This window comes from Dasypus novemcinctus, chromosome 5, assembly GCF_030445035.2.
Source record: "Dasypus novemcinctus isolate mDasNov1 chromosome 5, mDasNov1.1.hap2, whole genome shotgun sequence".
In the NCBI taxonomy this organism is placed as follows: Eukaryota; Metazoa; Chordata; class Mammalia; order Cingulata; family Dasypodidae; genus Dasypus; species Dasypus novemcinctus.
The window spans coordinates 30,189,804-30,209,594 of record NC_080677.1 but is presented as its reverse complement, the minus strand read 5'-3'; the positions used below and the strand labels follow the sequence as shown (position 1 = coordinate 30,209,594).

The following is a 19,791-nucleotide window of genomic DNA, read 5'->3' as shown; positions in this document are numbered from 1 at the left end:
CTTAACAGCATTTCACACCTTGCCTGACCATCTGTTTTTAGAACCATCTCACTTTTTGGGGACATAAGGTCATGCAACCATTTCTTTAAAAGACACCTAAGTAAAGTCCATACTATGTTATGGAAATAGAAATAAAGAGCAGAGAAGGACACCAAGTTTATGTTTCATTTTCATTGATGAAAATGAGCTGGAGAAAAATGCAGTGAATCGTTATGAAAGTGTATAAAATATTTTTGAAAGTCCCCCAATGAAACATCTCTATTAATAAGTGGGTTTATTGACATAATTAAACATAACAATGTATAACATTTATTCACATCCCACTAAAAGAACTTCCAGTGAAACTGTTTTAAATAGAACACAGATCCAGATATTTAATGTTTTCAGTGAAGTTCTGCACGTGAAAAGGTTGGTGGTGGATAGAACCAGAGGTCTTTTCCACACTTTCAGCTGGGACTCAGTATCACACTGCTGTGCAAAAGACACAGCTGAGAGATGCAACAGCTCTATGAAGGAGAAAAGAGGAGCACCGAAGGGGCTAGGCAGGCGCCCCGCAGCCTGAAGGATGAAAATAAGAAGGAACAACTCACCTTTCCCATGTACCAACATGCTCTGAATTTAAAACAAGCTCTGGCAGCAAACTAAGAATGACAGTCTATTTCCTGCAGCTTATTGAGTTTGGGGCCTGCAGATAAGACTGCCAGAAAGGCAGCTGTAGCTTAAGTGGTCTGGACATTTACTCATCTGAATATAAACAAAGTGCAGCTAATTTAGGTCCCTAATTCAGCTGTTCTGACCAGGGCAGGCACAGCTCAATCTAGGCTAAACTGAAAAGGGGTGACCTAGGGTCGAAGGACCCCTGGGTGGTGATGGATTCCCTGAGTCATCAGGGACCCTCACTCAGGGGCTTTAAGATGCTCAACAAACGAGTCCACTGTTAGGCTGAGCACCAGAGCACTCCACTTGCGCTAAAACATGGGCCAGGGTGGGGGGCACCTCTTAATGACAGCGTCTTTTGACTATGTGAACAATTATTCATGTAAACCAAACCACGTCATTTAGTATTAAACATGTACTTTGTAAATATCAGGGAAAGAAAGTGTCCCAGATAGTTGAAATCAACTGAGCAAATAAAAGGGTCTACCCCGACGTTTCAAACAATGGCATTTCAAAGAAATTCTACAATTATGAACTAAAAGATAAGAATTGATAACATAGTAAACCACTGGAGAGAGGAGGAATTAATTTGCAAATTATATACTTATTTCACAGTGCAGTCTAAGAACTCAAAAGAACCTCCTGGTTTTAGTAGAAACAGACACCCATTGATTGATGTGTTTTTTCACATTTTCTTCCCATAATTTCTTCCCCTCTACCATTTCACAGAGAGTAGGATATCAGTGTGGTCAAACATTACACAATCAATTGACAATTCACCTTTTGCTCCCAGTCTATAATTAGGAAATGACACTTATCATTTTACTGAGGAACTCATGAGAAAGCACCCAGTCAGCTGCGTGTCACTGATAAAAACCTAAGTACCACACTGAGTTTATCCCAATCTAGATACATTGTCAGAGACGTGTCTCCTTGGAGTTACCTGTGGGGTCCATCAGTCACATGCACACTACATTCCTTTATCACTGAAATCTCCTTTTCCACATACAGGTTTTAAAAAAATAAAATTAGAAAACCACAGGCGTAACCCTGGCAGAGAAGTCTTGCACTCAGCCTTCTCCTGAGAAAGCACATTATCTTAGGTATCCCCAAAGTCAGCAAATGCTCTTGCCACCTCAACGTTAATAGGAACACCAAGCCCAACTAAAAGAAATCCTTGAGTTTAAAGGTAAAGTTTGTTACATGTCAGAGTTCTTCACATTGTCGAAAAAGAAATCGTCTCATTATTTACACATTAAGGTATCCTGAATGCTCCATCAGCCAACATAAACGAGTTCCTCGGAAAGTGTGTTACCACCTGTTTACAATGTCATCCTTCTTAGCAGAAACCACCAGACCAGTGGGGTCAGTTGCCAAGCCTCCTTTGTACCGGCAATACGTTCCTTTATCCTGAAATAGTAGCAAAACTCTTCTGACACCGAGCAAACAAAAAGCAAGCATCCAAATCTCTTTCTACTCAAGTTAGGGGTGCAACTACCCTCTTCTTTCCCCAAAGTGGGCTGGGCTTACTGCACTGCAGTGTCACAGTAGCCATTCCCATAGCTGCGCCAAGGCCAAGAAGATCCTCCACGGCGGCACCTCACCATCCATTTGTACCCTACTCTTGGCCTTGACCGCCCAGCACCCTCCATTCAATCACGTGGGGCTACCGGGGACTGGGGGTGCTGCCCGAATTGGCTGTCTCCTTTGGCCTCTCTGGCAAGTGCATGAAAGGGGGGAAAGGCGAAGGTTTGATAGATGGGTGGGTTGAGAGGCCCCACGGAGAGATGGCTCCTCAAGGCCAATGAGATGGTCTCTACAGGCCTTAGGGACCCTGGACCTAATCCGCAAATCGCTGCAGGAGATGGTCCTCTCGCCTCAAGCTGCCACCCGAGCCGCCACCCGCACTGTCCATAAAACGGTCGCAGGGGAATTCGATGAGGTCCGCCTCGCTGAGTGCACACACCGTGGTGCGCGGCCGGTGTGACTGGAAGCCCGAGAAATCGGCGGAGACGCCGGTGCCCATGGAGCGCAGGGGCCGCCGCGTGGAGTACATGTGGCGAACGTGGACCGGGGCCCCGCCCTTCCGCCGCGCGCTCAGCTTCCTCCGCAGCCAGCGCGACGCCCAGGCCGCCACGGCCAGGAGAACCAGCAAAGCGTTGACGGCCAGCAGGGCCAAGGTCAGCAGCTGGTAGTCGACGCCGCCCTGGCTTCCCGGCTCCGGCAGCGTGACCAGCCCGGCGCAGTGGTCCCGGGGTGCCACGGGGCAGACCCGACCCCCAAGCACGCCATCCACGCAGACCAGGTAGGGAGTGTCCCCGCGCAGCTCGCGCAGCGTGGCCGAGTCGCTGCGCTCGGGCAGGTAGACGAAGCGGTGGAACTTGGGCTGCTGGCCGAAGCGGTCGAAGAGCAGGCGGAAGCGCGCGCCGCCCAGCGGCCGGGGGCTGCGGTGCTCGCGCACTGCCCAGCGCACCGACGCGCTGTCGGCGCCCACCGCCTCCACCGTCAGGTTGCACAGGATGAACTTGTTAAAGTCGCACGGGTCGGACACCAGCGGCGGCACGCTGACCCCGCCGTCGACCCCGGCGCCGTGCTCCTGCTGCTCCGCGGCCTGGCGCTGCTTGGCCGCGCGCTGCCAAGGGTCGCCAGCGCGGGTAGGCGCGAAGCCGGGCGCGGCCGTCGGGGTGGACTCGGCGTGTGCCGGGTCGGCCTGTGTCGGACGTCCTAGCTCCGGGGTCTCGTGTAGGTCCAGGGGGTGTGGCGCCAAGCTCGCCGCAGCGGCGGCGGAAGGACCCGGCTGCTGGAGGCCCGGGCCCCGCCGGCTCAGCCTCAGGGCGCTGCGGTTACCAACGAGCTCCCTGACGGCCGCGTCCCAGGCTACTCCGGGCAGAACCCGCCCCCGCTGCTGCGGCTGGGGAGGCAGCTCCTCGGCGAGGCCGCCTGCTGGCGGCGCCTTCTCCTCTCTCGCGGCTGTGGGTAGCGGCCGCCGCCTGCGGTCGGCTGTCGGGGAAGCAGAGGGCGAGGAATCCTCGCAAGAGCCGTTCTGCAGCTGTTGGTCATCCAGGTAATCCAGGTACTTGCCCCGCAGGGCCGGAGGGTGGCGACACTGCACGAAGACGGTGAGGAGCCGGCCCTGCGAGTGCCAGTCGCCCATCCAGCGCTTCAGACCCCGCAGCCGGCAATCGCAGGTCCAGCCGTTGCCATCTAGGTCTAGCCGGTAGAGGGCCGGGCTGGCAGCGAAGATGTCCCCGGAGAGGGCGCTGAGCGAGTTGTCGCGTAGGCTGAGCTCGCGCAGCCGGCCCAGGTGGCCAAAGATAGTGGGGTGCAGGGCGGACAGCGCGTTGCCGCTCAGGTCCAGCGCCTCCAGGCTGTGTAGCGGCTCAAGCAGTGCCGCCGGCAGCTGGCTCAGCCGGTTGCCCTCCAGGCGCAGCTCGCGCAGGGCCTCCAAACCCCAAAAGGCCTCCGGAGCGAGGTACGCAAGCTGGTTGCCCCGAAGCGAGAGGTGGCCGAGGCGGGGCAGGTGCTGGAAGACACGTGGCCCCAGGTGCTGCAGGCTGTTGGCCGAGAGGATGAGGGTGGAGAGGGAGCGCAGCGGTGCGAAGGTGGCCGCGTGGCGCAGGGAGGGCTGCAGCTCGTTGGCAGAGAGGTTGAGGAAGCGCAGCTTGCCCAACTGGGCGAAGGCGTTCTTGCCCAGAAAGCGGATCCGGTTGGACTCCAAATGTAGGTACAGCAGATTACCCAGGGGGGCGAAGACCGCGTCAGGCAGCGCCCCCAGGGCGTTTCCATCCAGCCGTAGTTTAACCAGACTCTCCAGGCCCTCAAAGGAGCCACGACTTAGGCGGCCTATCTCGTTCCCGTTGGCATAGAGGATTCGCAGCTTGCGCAGTGGAGCCAGCGTGCCCGGGATGAGCGCCTGCAGTAGGTTGTTGCCCAGGTAGAGCTCCTCCAGCCGCGACAGTTTCTCGAAGGTCTTGGGGTGCAGAGAGCGGATCTGGTTGTACTGCAGGTCCAGCCGTCGGAGCTGGCCCAGGCGGTGGAAGTCGAAGGCCGTGATGTTGGTTATGAAGTTACCACCAAGGCTGTAGGTGAGCACGTCCTGGGGACTCGGCAACGAGCTGGTCTTGGGGACGACGCGGAGCCCCCTGTTGGTGCACAGGAGGTGCTGGGGGTGCTGACAGTCGCAGCGCTCGGGGCACACGGGCTCGGCCCCCGGCGGGAGCGCGAGGCAGCAGCACACCACGAGCAGGACGCGCCCGGCGCGAACAGCCTCCATCGCCGCCCGCCCTGCGTGCTGCGACCGGATCGTCCTCTTGGCCCGCCGGCTCTGTGTCTCCTCTGCATTCCCTTTAGCCTGGCCACAGACACTAAATGGTTCTTTCGGACTCCGCTGCGCCGTCCAGCCCCTCCTCCGCCTTTTGTCCGGTGTCTGGACCCGGTCTCTGCAGGCGGGATTCGCCCGGCCAAGTCAAGCCGCGCAGGGCGCTCGGCGAACTCCGGGTGCTACTTGTTGCATTTCTACAGAAAACAGTTTCTCCCAGTGCGCCTCGAGGGGCGGGGGAGGGAGCACGACCTCCAGCTTTTTGTTTGCTGCAGAGTCCGGAGAACTGGATTCCCTGGCGCGGACTCACGCAGCCGAGTGGATTCCCCAGCTGCAGGAGGGAGCCCTTCCAAGAGCTCTTCCGGGGGCGACTTGGCCGTTGCGCCCAGGCAGCTCGGCCCCCGCAGCCAGGACCTCCTCGCTGTAGGTGCGGGACACCCAGCGTGGCCTCCGAGGAACAGCCCCGGGAGGAGCCGGGGGGCGCGCGGGCTGCGTCCAGCAGGGGCCCTACTCGGCGAGTGGCGAGAAAACCGGACGGAAATTCGTTCTTCCCACACTCTGCCCCCCCGGGGACGCAGGCGGAGAAAGAGGATACGGCGGAGGGGGTGGGGCAGACCCCGGCAGGAGGAGGAGGGTAACACTAAGTGGCTCTGCGTCTGGTCAGCCCGAGCCCTGGACGCCAAGTGAGAAAAGTAGGGATTAAAAGCAGCTGTACGGGTCGGACACGCGGGGTTGGGGGCGGGGGTGGATTACCGGGCGAGCAAATGAGATTTGCAGACAGAGACCTTTTTATTTTAGACGAGTACACCAGCCACTTCGGAGCAGTGGGAGCGCGCCTCGGGTTGTTCGCTTTTAACTCACTGTTCTTCCATTAGCCACCCTGTGGGACACTGGGGCAGCGCGGAGCCCACCAGCATTCTGCAGGAAGTTTTGGAGAGCACTAGGTGATCTGCAGAGAACTGTCGGGGGACCAGCTGTGAGAAGAGGCTCAGTCCCTCCATTCGGACTGTACGGTGTCTGGGATTTTGAGATCCGTGCGTGAGTAGCCCCGAGGAGACGCACCGCCCCCTTTGGGGTATCTTAACTGAGTATTTGATTGGTCCTGCTGTAGACAAGAGCACGAAGACAGCTCAGAACTGGTTCTGCCACAGTGAAAGTGTTCCCGTCAGATTTGGGTGATTCATGACCCAAATTCATTCCAGCCCCTGGAGCAGGCTTCGCACATTTGCATGTAAAAAATAACCTTTACAGACCCTGACGTGACTGCCAACTGCAGGCCCTCCTGCTTTCTGCCTGGGCTTGTAGTGATCTTCAGAAGTCTAGGCCCTAGTACTCAGGTCTGGCTTCACTGGAGAAGTATTATTCTTTAGTATCAGCAGGGAATGGAGCAATTGTCGTTCGCTTCTCTGGGACAGCCCCTGCTGAAGCGGAGAACAACGGGCAAGGAATAGCTATTAATCATGATTTGTTCATCTAAACTAAACCATCGTGCTAAAAATAGCGGCCCCCAGATGTTTAAAACGAAAATGTAATTAGGACACACGGTGCAAAGGTGTAGGAAATTAAAAGAGACATAGCTTCACCTCACGAGGCTGCCATTCTAGGGGGAAAGGCAAGGCTTTGAAAGGTTGGACAATAATACAAGGCAGTGGCATGAGAAAGATGCACTGGTGGTGAAAGATTTTTAATAACTCCAATATCTGATAGTGATTCATTGCCTCATTTAGCAATGACTATAGTAGGATGACGGAGCCAAGTTCTGAGTTTAGAGAAAGATGAGATTGAGGTCAGTCTGTTATTTCAAGGTTGAGCAGGAACCCTGGTTCCGTGGGGGAATGGTGTTGGAGGACAGTGGATAGACCAGATGTGCTTTCACTTGCCTTGAGTGTTTGCATAAAAGGTGAACCCTGCCAACCAAGTGTCTGTCTTAGCAAGATGAAATGTTAAGTTATCCAGGTAGTTTTTTAGTTTTCATAGTGCGACGCTACCCCCATCCCCCTTCACTCTTGCCCTAGAGAATGAAACCCAGGCTTGCACAATGTAGCACCAGTTCCCAGCCCCCCTCATCTGGGCCCACCACTCTGTTGGGGGGTACCTTCAGCCCTTTCTGGCAATGCTATCATGCCACAGAGATTATCTTAATTTTCCAGAGGAAAGAATGATGAAAGGCTGCTGATTTTGACATTGAACTACTGGATGTACCTGGGAGGGAGCTGGAGCTGCACCTGCTTTGAGCCCATAGGAGTTCCTGCCACCCCCAGCCTCAGGCTGCACACACGGCCTCTGAGCCGGGAAGAGGTTGGAAGCTGAGAGGGGTGTCATGTGGAAGAGGAAGAAGCAGAAGTCAGGTCCTACCCCTGTGCAGAATCCTCCTTCTCCTGACTCTGCAGAAAACTTGCAAAGTAAGCGAGGGTAGCAGGACAGAGGCTCGCTCCAGTGTGTATCCTTCACTCACTCTCCCAGGGGGGTCTTTCCTCATGTCATCCCCTCTATATAGGTACCTCAGCTCTGTTAAATTTGCAAAGTTATTAGACCTTGCAGATGCTCAGTATTTTTTTTTTTAATGTTGTGGCTGTCTTTGCTATTATTGCCCAATGTTTAATACTCCTACCAGTAGTCCTGATTGCTGGTAGAAATACTATCATGTCAAAAGACAATTGCTTTCCCTTAACATTGCATTTTCCTGAAGTACTCCATTTGCCACATGTAGTGAACATTGTTTAAAATATAGTGTGCCATATTTCAAGTAATAGCAACAGTTTCTGATAGATGTCACTTCCACTCTCAATCCAGTATCATAGAGAGATTTTGAGATCTACAGATAAAGTGATAGCACATGCATGCAAATTCTGAAAAAAATGTGACCACCATATTTTTTAACAAATGCTGCCCTTTTTGAAGGCATATATCCTATAAAATTTGAACTTACAAAATGAATGACATCAAAATACTTGGAGTAAATTATGTAGCATTTGCATGTGCACTGGGTAACCTCCATTTCTGGAATACCACGTGCTCAGGAGTTTACTCTCTCTCTCTTTCAGGGGTTCCAATGGCATTTTGCTTGAATTCAATAGTAATGTAGAACCATAAAGGCAACTCCAAAACTGCATGTGCTTTTTGTTGCTGCTGATCAAGCAGGAAGCACTGGTGAGCCCGAAAATCTCTGGTCGAGCCCTGAGATTGCAGGCAGATAACGCATAGTACCAGGCCTTGGGGTGGCACAGCTTAGTGGGGGAAGACAGAGAGTAATCAGCAATTACAGGGCCAGGTGATGAGGCTGTGGGGTGGAGCTGGGGTAACCCCAAGGTGGGCGGGGAGGGGGCACTGAGAGCTTGAGGAAGGCTTGCAGAGGAAGGGTTGCCTGAGCTGAGGTTGAGAACTGAGCAGTATTACCTAGATGAAGGTGAGCAGGGCACTAAAGGAAGGAAAGCCTTAAGGCCTTGGGAATTATTTGGGAATCTTTAAATCTTCTGTTTTTATCTTTGGCATGAGTGAGACTCAGGCATCTGTATTTTTTTACCAGCATGATAGAGTGTTAGCTCATACTTGAAACAAATATTTTCTTATTACCCTTTAAGGGTAATAAGGTAGTTGGCATAATCATATTTGCACAGCAAGACCAAGGGATATCTCTGCTGAAATAAAGTAGGTGCTTTATGCACCGAAAATGTTGTCTACCTTGACAACCATGGCAGTGACATGTATGGCACATGTGTTGATTTATCTCCAGACCAAAAATTCACGGGTATTAAGTAGACACTATAGATACTCTACCTCCTGTGGGCCCTGGCCCCTTGGCCCCCACCCTGAACTCTGCTTTGGAAGGCTTTGCCCTTACCTTCCTCAGCCTGTGCCCCTCCCCACAGGGACAGAATTTCAGGCATGCAGAGGGATGTGCCTACCCACAGCCCCCACCCCTACCTCTGCCCAGGGTGCCTGGGCTCCTGGAATTCCCTGCCCAACTGCCTAAGCGTGTTCAGACCTTTTCCCCATCTGTGCTCCTGGGGGCCAGTCAGGCCACACGTGTGTGTACTTCTAGGTCCAGGAGAAGACCAAGGGGTGGCTGTGTGAAAGGAGCCCAGAGGCATCCTGATCGTTGAGGAGACAGAGCTGGGAAGAGGAGTCTGGGCTGGGAACCTCCATTCACACTCTAACCCTGACCTCTCAAATATCAGGGACAGACCCGTCCATATAGGGAGAGAAAATACTTGGACTTTGAACAAGGAAAACAATGCATGAGTTTGAATGAAAGCATTTTTTTAAAGCATGCGCTCTGAATTCTATTTACTGTATCTTAGGCTATGCCTAATTTTCTATAAAAAGCAATGCCTATTTTTAGGGTTCTTCAACAAAGCAAGAACATAGTTGTCTCCAGTTAAATGCCTGTCTCTTGACTATGTAATGTTTGTGTTTATGGACTGATCCAGGCTTGGTCAGGTTCCAGGAGGTTCAAGTATTGATTGAACATGAATGTATAATTTACGTAATCACAAGTGGAAAATCAGGAAGGAATGCTGTTCATAAAAGAAGCGAGAGTGTTGCCATTTCACTTTTGGAAAACTCTCCTTTTAAAATCTCCATTGCGCTGCGGAGTGATTTCAGAGGGAGTCGCACAAACGAGTTTGGGCTGGTGATATGACACATACATGCAGGTAAGAGTTCTCCGGGTTCTTGCCCAGGCATGGGGATCTTCTTAGACTTGCCAGGATGTACCGGTGACCTCCCAAGCAACCTGCTCTTCCCCTGAACTGCAGCTGCAGAGGCACGGAGAATTCCAGGAGTTGGTCCAGGCACTGCCCTAGAACAGGGCCACACTCCCCTGCTGGGAGGGTCAGGAGGCAGAGCCTACCACGTCCTGCCCGAGCGACCAGAGCCCCGGCCTTGCTCAGGGCAGCCTGCGGAAGCCACAGCTGCTTCCTCACTGGCACAAGCCTCCAACAGGCAGTGCAGCCCGGGACACAGATGAAGGAGGAAATCGGCCAGTCCTCAGTGGACCGGCGACACGTTATCCAACAGCCCCCAAAGTTGGCCTTCTGTATCTAAATGAGTCTCATTTCAGTCCCAGCCTAAAACGCAAATTCTTTTGCCTCGGGGAACAGGATGTGAATAAATAGGGTGTCTCAAAAGTCAGTGAAGTTTTAAACTTTCATAACTTCAGTATAAATTTTAAACTTTCATAACTTCAGGATAACTTCTACACTTGGAAAAAACATTGTTTGACAGTTTCGTTATTTCCATTTTTTATATGTGATTCAGTTTCATGGATTTTGAATAATAAACTTTTAGTTTCATTCTTTGTTTCAGTTTCTCTGATTGCAGATAGAAGACCTAGTAAAAGTTACTGTTCAAAATTTACAAAATCAAAGTGACACCCTGAGTAATGTAGTGGAGGGGTGATGGGGAATCCAGGTATTGGGATTATTCAGAAAGAGAATATTTTTATAGTTATTTATTTTTTAGGAGGAAAAAAAAAAGCTCCAACATGCATTTTTAGAGGAGTTATGCATACTGAAGTGAAACTGCTAAAGCATCCAGTGTATCTTAAAATATGGCCCTAGAACCACCCACTTCAGAATCATCTAGGGGGCTTATAGAATGCAAATTCCTATGCTCCTTACCAGTTGTATTCAATCAGAACCTCTAGGGGCAAAGCCCAGGTATCTGCCTATGCTAGCTCTCCAGATGATTTTTCTGTACACTTAAGGATGAGGTGCACTGATAGATAATGCTTCCCAAACGCCTGTCCATGACTGGCTGCTCATATTATAATAATGACAGTAATAATAACTGGCATTCATGTAGAACTGAGTGCCAGGCTGTGGTCTAGGTACTCTTTCTCTATCTTGACTCATTTATTTCCACAACAACCTTGTGAAGTAGGAATTATTGCTTCCCTTTTACAGATCAGGAAGCTGAGGAACGTGTTAAAAATGTAGGATTCTAGGCCCATCCCCAGATACCCACCGGGATAGGACCTAGGACTCTTTAGCACATTCCCCAGGTGTTGAGGATCCAAGCTTTGGAATCCATGAATTAGAATTCCCAAGGGCTTATTCACACATTTCAGTGTCTCCTTTGCAAGGAGCTCAGGGGTAAAAAGAGAAGTAAGATAGGGCCCATGCGTCCAGAGAGCTCAGTATGACCAGAGTGGTAAATGCATATGAGATGAAAATCCAGGAGGGTAGTGCCATCATATAGATTAAAACACTGGTATGCTGAACGGCAGGTCTTTTTTGAGAAGAAAATAATAACAGAAGTAAAACCCACATGACACTGTAGGTGTTTAAGGCCCCTTAAATGCTTTCAACACACTGGATTTTATGTTCAAGGAAAATCTTTAACCAACAGATCAGAGATGCCTGATTATTTGACACTGACATGTATAGACATTGTGTATCTACAAGAACGACAGTTCACTGTGGGTACTTTGAGCCAGCCAAAAAGGAAAGGCAGGGGTTGCCTGAGCATAATGACTTAGAAGATAAGGCACCTCCATATGCTGTTTATGGGTACAGTGTAGAGTTTGTTTATATGTAACTGAAATTTTATGGCATTAATATAATATTGTCCTTCCCAGGAATGGAACTGATAGCCTAATGAAATGCTCTAGGTATAAAAGCATGTCTTGCTTCTTAGGTACTAAAGTATTTGTCACCTCTCAGAACCAGACCTGTAATTGTATTTTCTGGTATAACTTTTCACTGTCTCTTTCCTTTGGATTTCTTCATACTACAGTGATAATATTTATTTAGCCGCTCATACTCCCCACTAAGCTGGAAGCGTGACAACCTTGTTGCATTCCATTTATGTGGCACTCAGCAACTACTGTTGAATTGTCCAGGGCTTTTATAAAAGGCTAGAAGAAAATAAACAAAAACATAACATTCTGTTGTCTTTAGGTGGTGGGAAAATAAGAAATTGCTTTCCCCCTACTTTCCAGCATTTTCTAAGTGGTATACAATTACTATGTTTTTTTTTTTTTTTAAATAATAGCAAAATGAAAGTTTTCCTACCTCCTACCTGATTTTAATTTCAATTTAAATCTCATGAGGGAATTAGGTGCGATTATTCATAGTTCCAATTTGGATGAGAGGGTGCTAAGAAGCAGGGAAGTTAGCTAACTTCTGGAATGCTCTGCAACTCTCGTGGTAGAGTGCAGATCATTATCTAAACCCTTAGCTTCTGATTCCAGGTCTTTATAGCTGGGCCCTGGTAGGCTCCCTGTTGATACATGCCTATGTGGTCAACGAATGTGGCCTGTTTGGAGGTGATGTTCCAAGTACTTAGCAGCTGGGACAACAGAGGACCAGCCAGTTGGCTGTGGGCACTGACCAGTTAGGAGAGATGAAGCTGTCTACAACCAGTCCAGCTGTGCCACTGCCTGCCAGCTCACGGTGGACTTGCCTGGATTTGATTAAACTTTTTTGAATGCTGATTTTGCTATATCTTTTTCATTTCCTGATAACTACATTATTAGAAAACAATTTGCATAAGACTTGGGCACAATAATTAGTAACCATGGGAGACAACACGTGGAGGCTTCCTTGGTCCAAGTTCTTTCAAGTTGCAAACTTGGCTTGCCTGGGGCCTCTTTCTCTGAGCCCAGGCTCCTCAGTCAAAATGGTAGGGCAAGAAGAATCAGCTTCGGTGAGATGCAAATTTTGTTTTCAGTGTATCAATCAGCAATTATTATCACCAGCATGCTCTAGTGGGCTGAAAGATATGTTCAAAGGAAATTTATTTCTTATAAAATCACTGTTTTTTTTCATAACTTGATCTTCTGAATTGTTATAATTAATGACAACAGTTCTTTTAGGAGGCAGCCTCTTTGGAAGAGTAGCAGCCTAAAATTAGCAACACATTGTGTAAATTTTCAATGGTTTATTGTCAAAACCTGGATACACATGTGTCAAAAACCACCCCCATCATCCCTCCCTCTGAGTTACAGATGACTCCTTATTCTAATGTCATCCTTAGGGACAAAATAAGGGAATGCAATTTCATACTCGTGCCACTGAAAGCAGCTCTGTCTTGGAAAGAAACATTTTTGTTAGTCTCAGTAGTTGAAATAATCTTGGATAGTGAAATAATTGACTATATACAGTCTAAATACCCTAAAAGTGTTTGCAGATTTCATCAAAAGGCCAAATGTTTTTTGCTTAAGACCAAGAACATGGCAGGAAAGGAAATTAAAGGATGGAAGCAGCCATCCCCTTCTCAGAGTCTCTATAATATTCTATAAAGATTTGCACTTTGATTATGTTTAGCAACACCATATGCTGGAGAAGGACACAAGATCAAAGTTTCCAGTCTCAGCCCTGGAGTGCTTGCTGTAGCAAGATCAAATATTTCTGTTGGCAGAATGCTAATAGATCCATTAGGACACCTTACCTCCAATTCATCCTGTCTTAATTTCTAAAAAATAATTGGGAAACTTCAAAAAAATGTTTTTAGCATCTTTTCCATTGTCTGCTATAATGTGTTGGAGATTGAAAAACAAAAGCTGTTGCTATCACTGAGATATTTGAAACTGAAGAATTTTCAAAAGCTTGGTGTAAGTTATCAAATTTTATAGCATGAATGTCTTAAAAATTTGGGGAATGAACTGTGACTGAACATAGTTTTTCCTTGGTTGGTGGGAGTACTTTTTTTTTTTTAATTCCACTTTCTTCAACAAAGTTTTCTCCAATGAACATTTGTTTTTACAATTTAAAATCTTTGGTAAAAATGTATACAATTCCAAACTCACTCTGCCCCTGCCCAAACTTACTCTGCCCCTGCCATGTCCTTCTTCCCTTATTACACTTGCTTTTTCTTATAAACCTTTTTTAAAAATCAATTTTGGCAGTGGAAATAATCTTGTGTAGTCAAATAATTTACTGTGACAGTGTAAATATCCCTACAGCGTTTGCAGACATCATCAAAAAGCCAAATGCTTTTCATAAATGACCCATGTAAAGTATCGGGGGTGGTGGACTGGGACCAGAGACAAAGTCTGCTTTCTAGTTCTGACCTTGATCCACTTTAGTCTCACTCATCAATGGTTCCTTTTCTCATTTCTAAAATGGGACAACTCATACTAAGCTGTCATAAGCATTTTGGAAAATGCATGTGAAAGCGCCTGACAACTGCAATGTATTATGAAAATAGGATTGTTGATAACATTTCAACTTCATGGGTGTCTTCTCAATTGAAGTCTGAGGCTCACCGGGGCAGGACTGAGCGTTAAGCATAGCTTTTTGGCATCCTCTGTGATACTGGGTCTTTTCTTATATTGTGGGTCACTAATCAGGGCTATGTTGAGCAAAAAGTAAAGACTAGGAACCTGCATTCTTAGGTAACCGGTTCTTCGACCTTCTCTTGTAGCTTCTGTTTGCATCTTTCCGTTGCTTCATTGCTTTTCTCCAGTCTCTGGCATGTCTTTGACTCTGGTAGTGGCATTGGCAGGCTTTATGGCTGGGGCCAGCTCTGTGATCATTTAGTTCATACGGTGAATCATTTGACCCGTCTGGACATCAGCTTCTTGCTCTAGGAAGCGATGTGGCGACAATACATCAGTGTTTGCCCAGAGGGTTCTTATCATCAGTAGTGACCCTTAGGATGAGGAAAGAACGGAGGGGGTTCTGTGGTCAGGATGGGCTGCATACCAGTCATGCACTTGGAGATTCACAGTACGTAATAGCAAATCAAGACTTGGAGCAATTCTGCAAAAAGAAAGAAAGAAATGGGGAGGCCAGCGAGAGAAGGAGGCTGTTAATCTAGTTTGAAGAACACTGGCTTAAATCTTCTCTAAGATCGCTTTCTGCTTTAAACATTAAGGAATCTATTGCATTTCTCCTGTGGAACATTGTTGTCCAATATCATAGGAATTCATTAATGATACAGTTCTTTAAATATGGTGTTTTATTTAAAATTTGCACATTATACAATGGAAGGTGTTTTTCCACTTTGTGCTTGACTGACTTTAACAATTTATGGTATCCAACTGGTTTAATATTAATCCACAGTGGGCAGGATAATATATCCTGAACTTGTCTCCAGTCTCTCACAGTCTTAGAAAGTGTCTTTACTTTGTCCCCAAGCTGCCAGACTAGCAAATTATTAGACTTCTATTTCCACCAGGATGCAGATGAGAGAACTTCATAGTTACAAGCACCATTTGGCATGTCATGAATTTGGGGCTAAATGACTGTGGACACTTCAAAAGTAACATTTAGCCACGGTGCTAGCATTGATGGGTGACCATTTAAAGGTGTTTCTTGGAAACGTAGCCATTTGGGCAAATTTTCAGTAGTGAAAGCCTTGGATAAATTACTGTAATGTCTTTGGGTAAAAGAACCCCAATCGATAATCAGTGTGTAGCTCTCATTATTCCCTGAGTTGATGGCATGTATGTACCAGCCTAACTAGAGTTCCAGAGTGGAGTTCTATTTGAAACAGGTGGCTACCAACACCTGCCAGAATAATAGCCACTGATGATTAACATTTAATGAGTGTTACCATGTGCTCAGCACAGTTCTAAGTCCTCTGCAAATATTAAGTCATTTAAGCCCCCAATGAGCCCATGAGGAAAGTACTGCTAGTATTTCCATATTATAGATAATTTGTGAAACTAAGAGAGGATAAGTAACTTCTTCAAGGTTGCACAAAGGGACAGAGCTGGGACTTGAACTCACATTTTGTGAAACTTCTTATTCATACTTTTCACATAAATCTTTGACCCTATGTCCTTGTCATCACTAGAATCCCTTTTTCATACATAGCGTTTCCCAGAATATATCTTCTGCACTTTGATTTCCATTGTTTGAACTATAGCATTTTTTAATGATGATTTTTGTCAGTGGAAATTTTCTTGCAAGCCACAAATACCCATTCACATGTAGTTAGGTCAGTATTTTCTTCATTCCTCCTGTAGAGTATATTCATGATCTCAACGATATTGCCACTTAACTGTATTGCTTTCTTATCATCCTTAAATTTAGGTTTAAGTGAAAAATAACACTTTAGTTAACACAAAAGCTGTAGAAGTGCATTATAGAGTCAGAAGGTACAGATAAGCAACAATAAGAAAATAAAACACCCTATTCCCACTCTAGAACACAAGATAATGGGCCCCAAAGAGGTCCATATCTTAATCCCCAGAACCCATGAATATGTTAAATTACATGGCAAAGGGGAAGTAAAGTTGTAGGTGGAGTTCAGGTTGTTAATCAACTCAATTAGGGAGAATATCTTCTTCGATGATCCTGAAGGGTCCAATGTAATCACAAAGAGTCTCAAAGTGGAAGAGAAGTTTCTAGTGATGTGAGTGAGAAGGACTGCACCCACTGGGGCTGACTTTAAAGATGGAAGAGGGCCCTCAGGCAAGGAATGTGAGCAGCCTTGATGAGGTGGAAAATGCAAGGACACAGATTGTGCCCTAGAACCTCCAGGAAGCAGCACAGCCCTCATGACTGATTGTAGCCTGTTAAGATTCATATTGGCCTTTTCTGACCCACAAAAGTGTAATAAAGTAAGTTTGTGTTGTTTTAACCCACCAAGTTTTTGGTACTGTGTTATGGTGGTAATAGGAAACTAATATACCCACCACTACAACCATTTTCTTAAGTATACCCCCAGATCTTTTAAAATCACATATATGTATTTTTTACTAAAATAAGATGATAGTGTTGTAAACTGCTTGTTTTCTTTTAATAGCTTTCACCTTTCCCTGGTAATAAATTTTCATAGACTCTGTAATACCCAATCATATCCAAATTACCATAATTGGCTCTCAAAAGTTCTTTTCAATTGGCTTGTCCAAATCAAGATTTAGGTTAGGACCATGCATTATGTCTGGTTTGTATATCCCTTGGGAATTTTTAAGTCTGTAAGTTTTTTTTCATACACAAATTTTCCTGCATAATGTTTTTTTGTGTCCTCATGTTGTTACTTAGCTTGTTCCTCTATCCCCTGTATTTACTGTAAATCAGAAGTTAGATCTAAGGGCTTGGTTGGTTCATGCTAATAATTTTCGTCTACAATGCATCTCAGGCACTGTTGTGTGTCTCATTTGGTGTCACGTCAGGAGACATGTGCTCTCTGTCATTACCAAACTTCTCATTATCCTTTGGATTATGGGATGGCCACCTGAGCCTGCTCTTATAAAGTGATGTTATTCCCCTTGTAACCAGAGTATTCTGTTGGGGTTACTTTGACACCATACAGATGTTCAGTTTCCATTCAGCCATCCACCTAATGTTCAACCCCACTTGATAATTCTTCTCTGAATTAATTTTCACTAGAAATTGTAAAACATCAATTTTCCTAATATTATCATTTCCTTTGCATTTATTAGCTGCCAGTTTTTGGTAAAGAAGAGCTTACACTAATCAACCTCGTCAATTTGGCTACCCTAAAAATAAGTTTTTACTGGAAAAGCAGGATAAGTGCTTCTTCCTTTAATAATCAGTTTTTAAAGGGAGGGATTCATGATTAAAAACCACAGTGATGACAACTGAGTTTTTTCTCACTCATATTTTTCTTTTTCTTTTGAACTATTTTAAAACTTACAGTATAGTTACCAAATTAATACAAACTCCATACAGAGAACTCCATTATAACTCTAACCCCCAGATACCCAGATCTACCAATTTTAATATATTGCCCATTTACATTATCATTCTATCTACCCATCTGTCTGTCTACCTCGCTCTCTCCCTCTTCCTTTCTCTCTTTCTGTCAGTCCATTTTCTGAACACATGAGTCTAGGTTGAATACATCACACTCCTTGAACATCAATACAGCCATGTACTTTTCCTAAGAAAAAGGATAGTCACTGATATAACTAACTTAAGTGCAATTATGAAGTTCAAGAAATTTAACATTGCTATAAAGCTTACAGTCTATACCTTAGTATGTCCCACAATGTTCCTTCGAGCCTTTTCTCATATGCAAGATCTCATCCAGGCTGCTAAAGCAAATAGCATTCCACAAATTGGCTTAAACAACAAATTTTTGGCTTACAGTTTTGAGGCTAGTAGTTCAAAATCAAGGTATCATCAAACCCGTACTTTCTCCCAGATGACTGTAGCATTCTAGGGCTGACTGCCAGTGATCCTTGGTTCTTTGCTTTCCTTCTTATGCAATGCACATGACAGTCACTCCTGGCTTCTCCTTTCTCTTCCTAGGTTCCATTGACTAAGCTTCTGGCTGCTTCCTGTGCCTTTCTCCTCTGTGTTTCCTTATAAGACCTTCAGTAATAAAATTAAGATTCATCCTGGTTGAGCTAATCCACGCTTTAACTGAATTAACCCATCAAAAGGTCCCATTTACAAGGGTTCACACTCATAGGAATGAATTAAGTTTTTGGGGACATAGCTCTAAACCACCACAATCATTATTATCGTCTTTTTATTGCTCTTCCTTTTTTTAAATTGTGAAAACATATATATATAAAAAAAAGTTCCCATCTCAACCACTCCCAAGTATGTCATACAATGGGATTAATTACATTTACAATATTATGGTATTCTCACCACTTTCCAGTATTAAAACTCCCATCTCCCCAAATAGCAATGTTATACCAAATATGCATTGACTCCTTATTCCTCCTGCCCCATCCTGGCAACCTGTATTCTAATTTCTATCTCTAGGAGCTTGTGATGCAAATATTTTCTTAGTAGTAACCATGTGGCTTAAATTTAACATTCTAAATCTATAACAATCTCATTTGCTTTGATAACCAGCTGTTTTAGTTTCCTAGGCTGCTCAAAGCAAACACCATGAAATGGTTTGTGTTCAACAATGGAAATTCATTTGCTGATGGTTTTGAGGCCTGGAAAAACCTAATTAAGACATCAGCAAGGCAACACTTTCTTCCTGAAGACTGACTGCTGGCAATCTTTGATGCCTCTGTCATATGAGAAGGCACATAGTGACATTTGCTGCTCTCTCCCTTCTCTTCCGGGTTTCATTGATTTCAGCTTCTTGCTGTGGTGGCTTTCTTTCTGAATTTCCTTCTCCTATAAAGGACTCTAGTAATAGGATTAAGACCCATCCTGACTGAGATGGGCCACACCTTGACTGAAGTAGCCTCATCAAAATGTCTTACTTATAATGGGATCACACACCCACAGGAATGAATTAATTAAAAAATCTGTTTTTCTGGAGTACAGTAGCTTCAAACCACCACACCAATGTAACCTCAAAGTATCCACAAACTAGTTCCTATACTCCCCCATCCTCCCACTTTTATGTAGTTCTTGTCACAAATTACGTGTTTATACATTATGACCTCAAAGTATCCACAAACTAGTTCCTATACTCCCCCATCCTCCCACTTTTATGTAGTTCTTGTCACAAATTACGTGTTTATACATTATGAGTCCAAAATCACTGATTTAGCATTACAATGTGTGTATTTAGCTTTTAGAACATGTAGAAAGTTGAAAGGAGAATTACAAACCAAAAGTACAATAGTGCTGGCATTTGTATTTACCCACGTTGTTATCCTCACCAGAAATCTTTGTTTTTTCACTCAGCTTTGATTGAACTCTCTTTAGCATCTCTTGTAGGGCTGACATAGTGTGACAAACTGCCTCAGCTTTTGTTTACCTGAGAATGTCTTAATCTCTCCCTCATTTTTGGAAGACAGTTTTGCCAGATATAGAATTCTTAATTGTGCTTTCAACACTTTAAATATGTCATCTCACTGCATTTTTGCCTCCATGGTTTCTGATGGGAAATTGGCACTTGATCTTATTGAGGTTCCCTTGTATGTGACACATTGCTTCTCTCCTGTGGCTTTCAGAATTCTTTATCTTTGGCATTGG

The 19,791-nt window shown here is 45.8% G+C and overlaps 1 protein-coding gene across 1 annotated transcript; it reads right to left on the bottom strand.

The window, feature by feature from the left end:
- Positions 1–259: 259 nt before the first annotated feature.
- TRIL (TLR4 interactor with leucine rich repeats) lies at positions 260–6,013 on the bottom strand. Its single transcript, XM_058296838.1, has one exon. It carries the CDS (start codon positions 4,928–4,930, stop codon positions 2,498–2,500), a length of 2,433 nt encoding a protein of 810 aa, XP_058152821.1. The 5' UTR covers positions 4,931–6,013; the 3' UTR covers positions 260–2,497.
- Between the last annotated feature and the right edge of the window lie 13,778 nt (positions 6,014–19,791).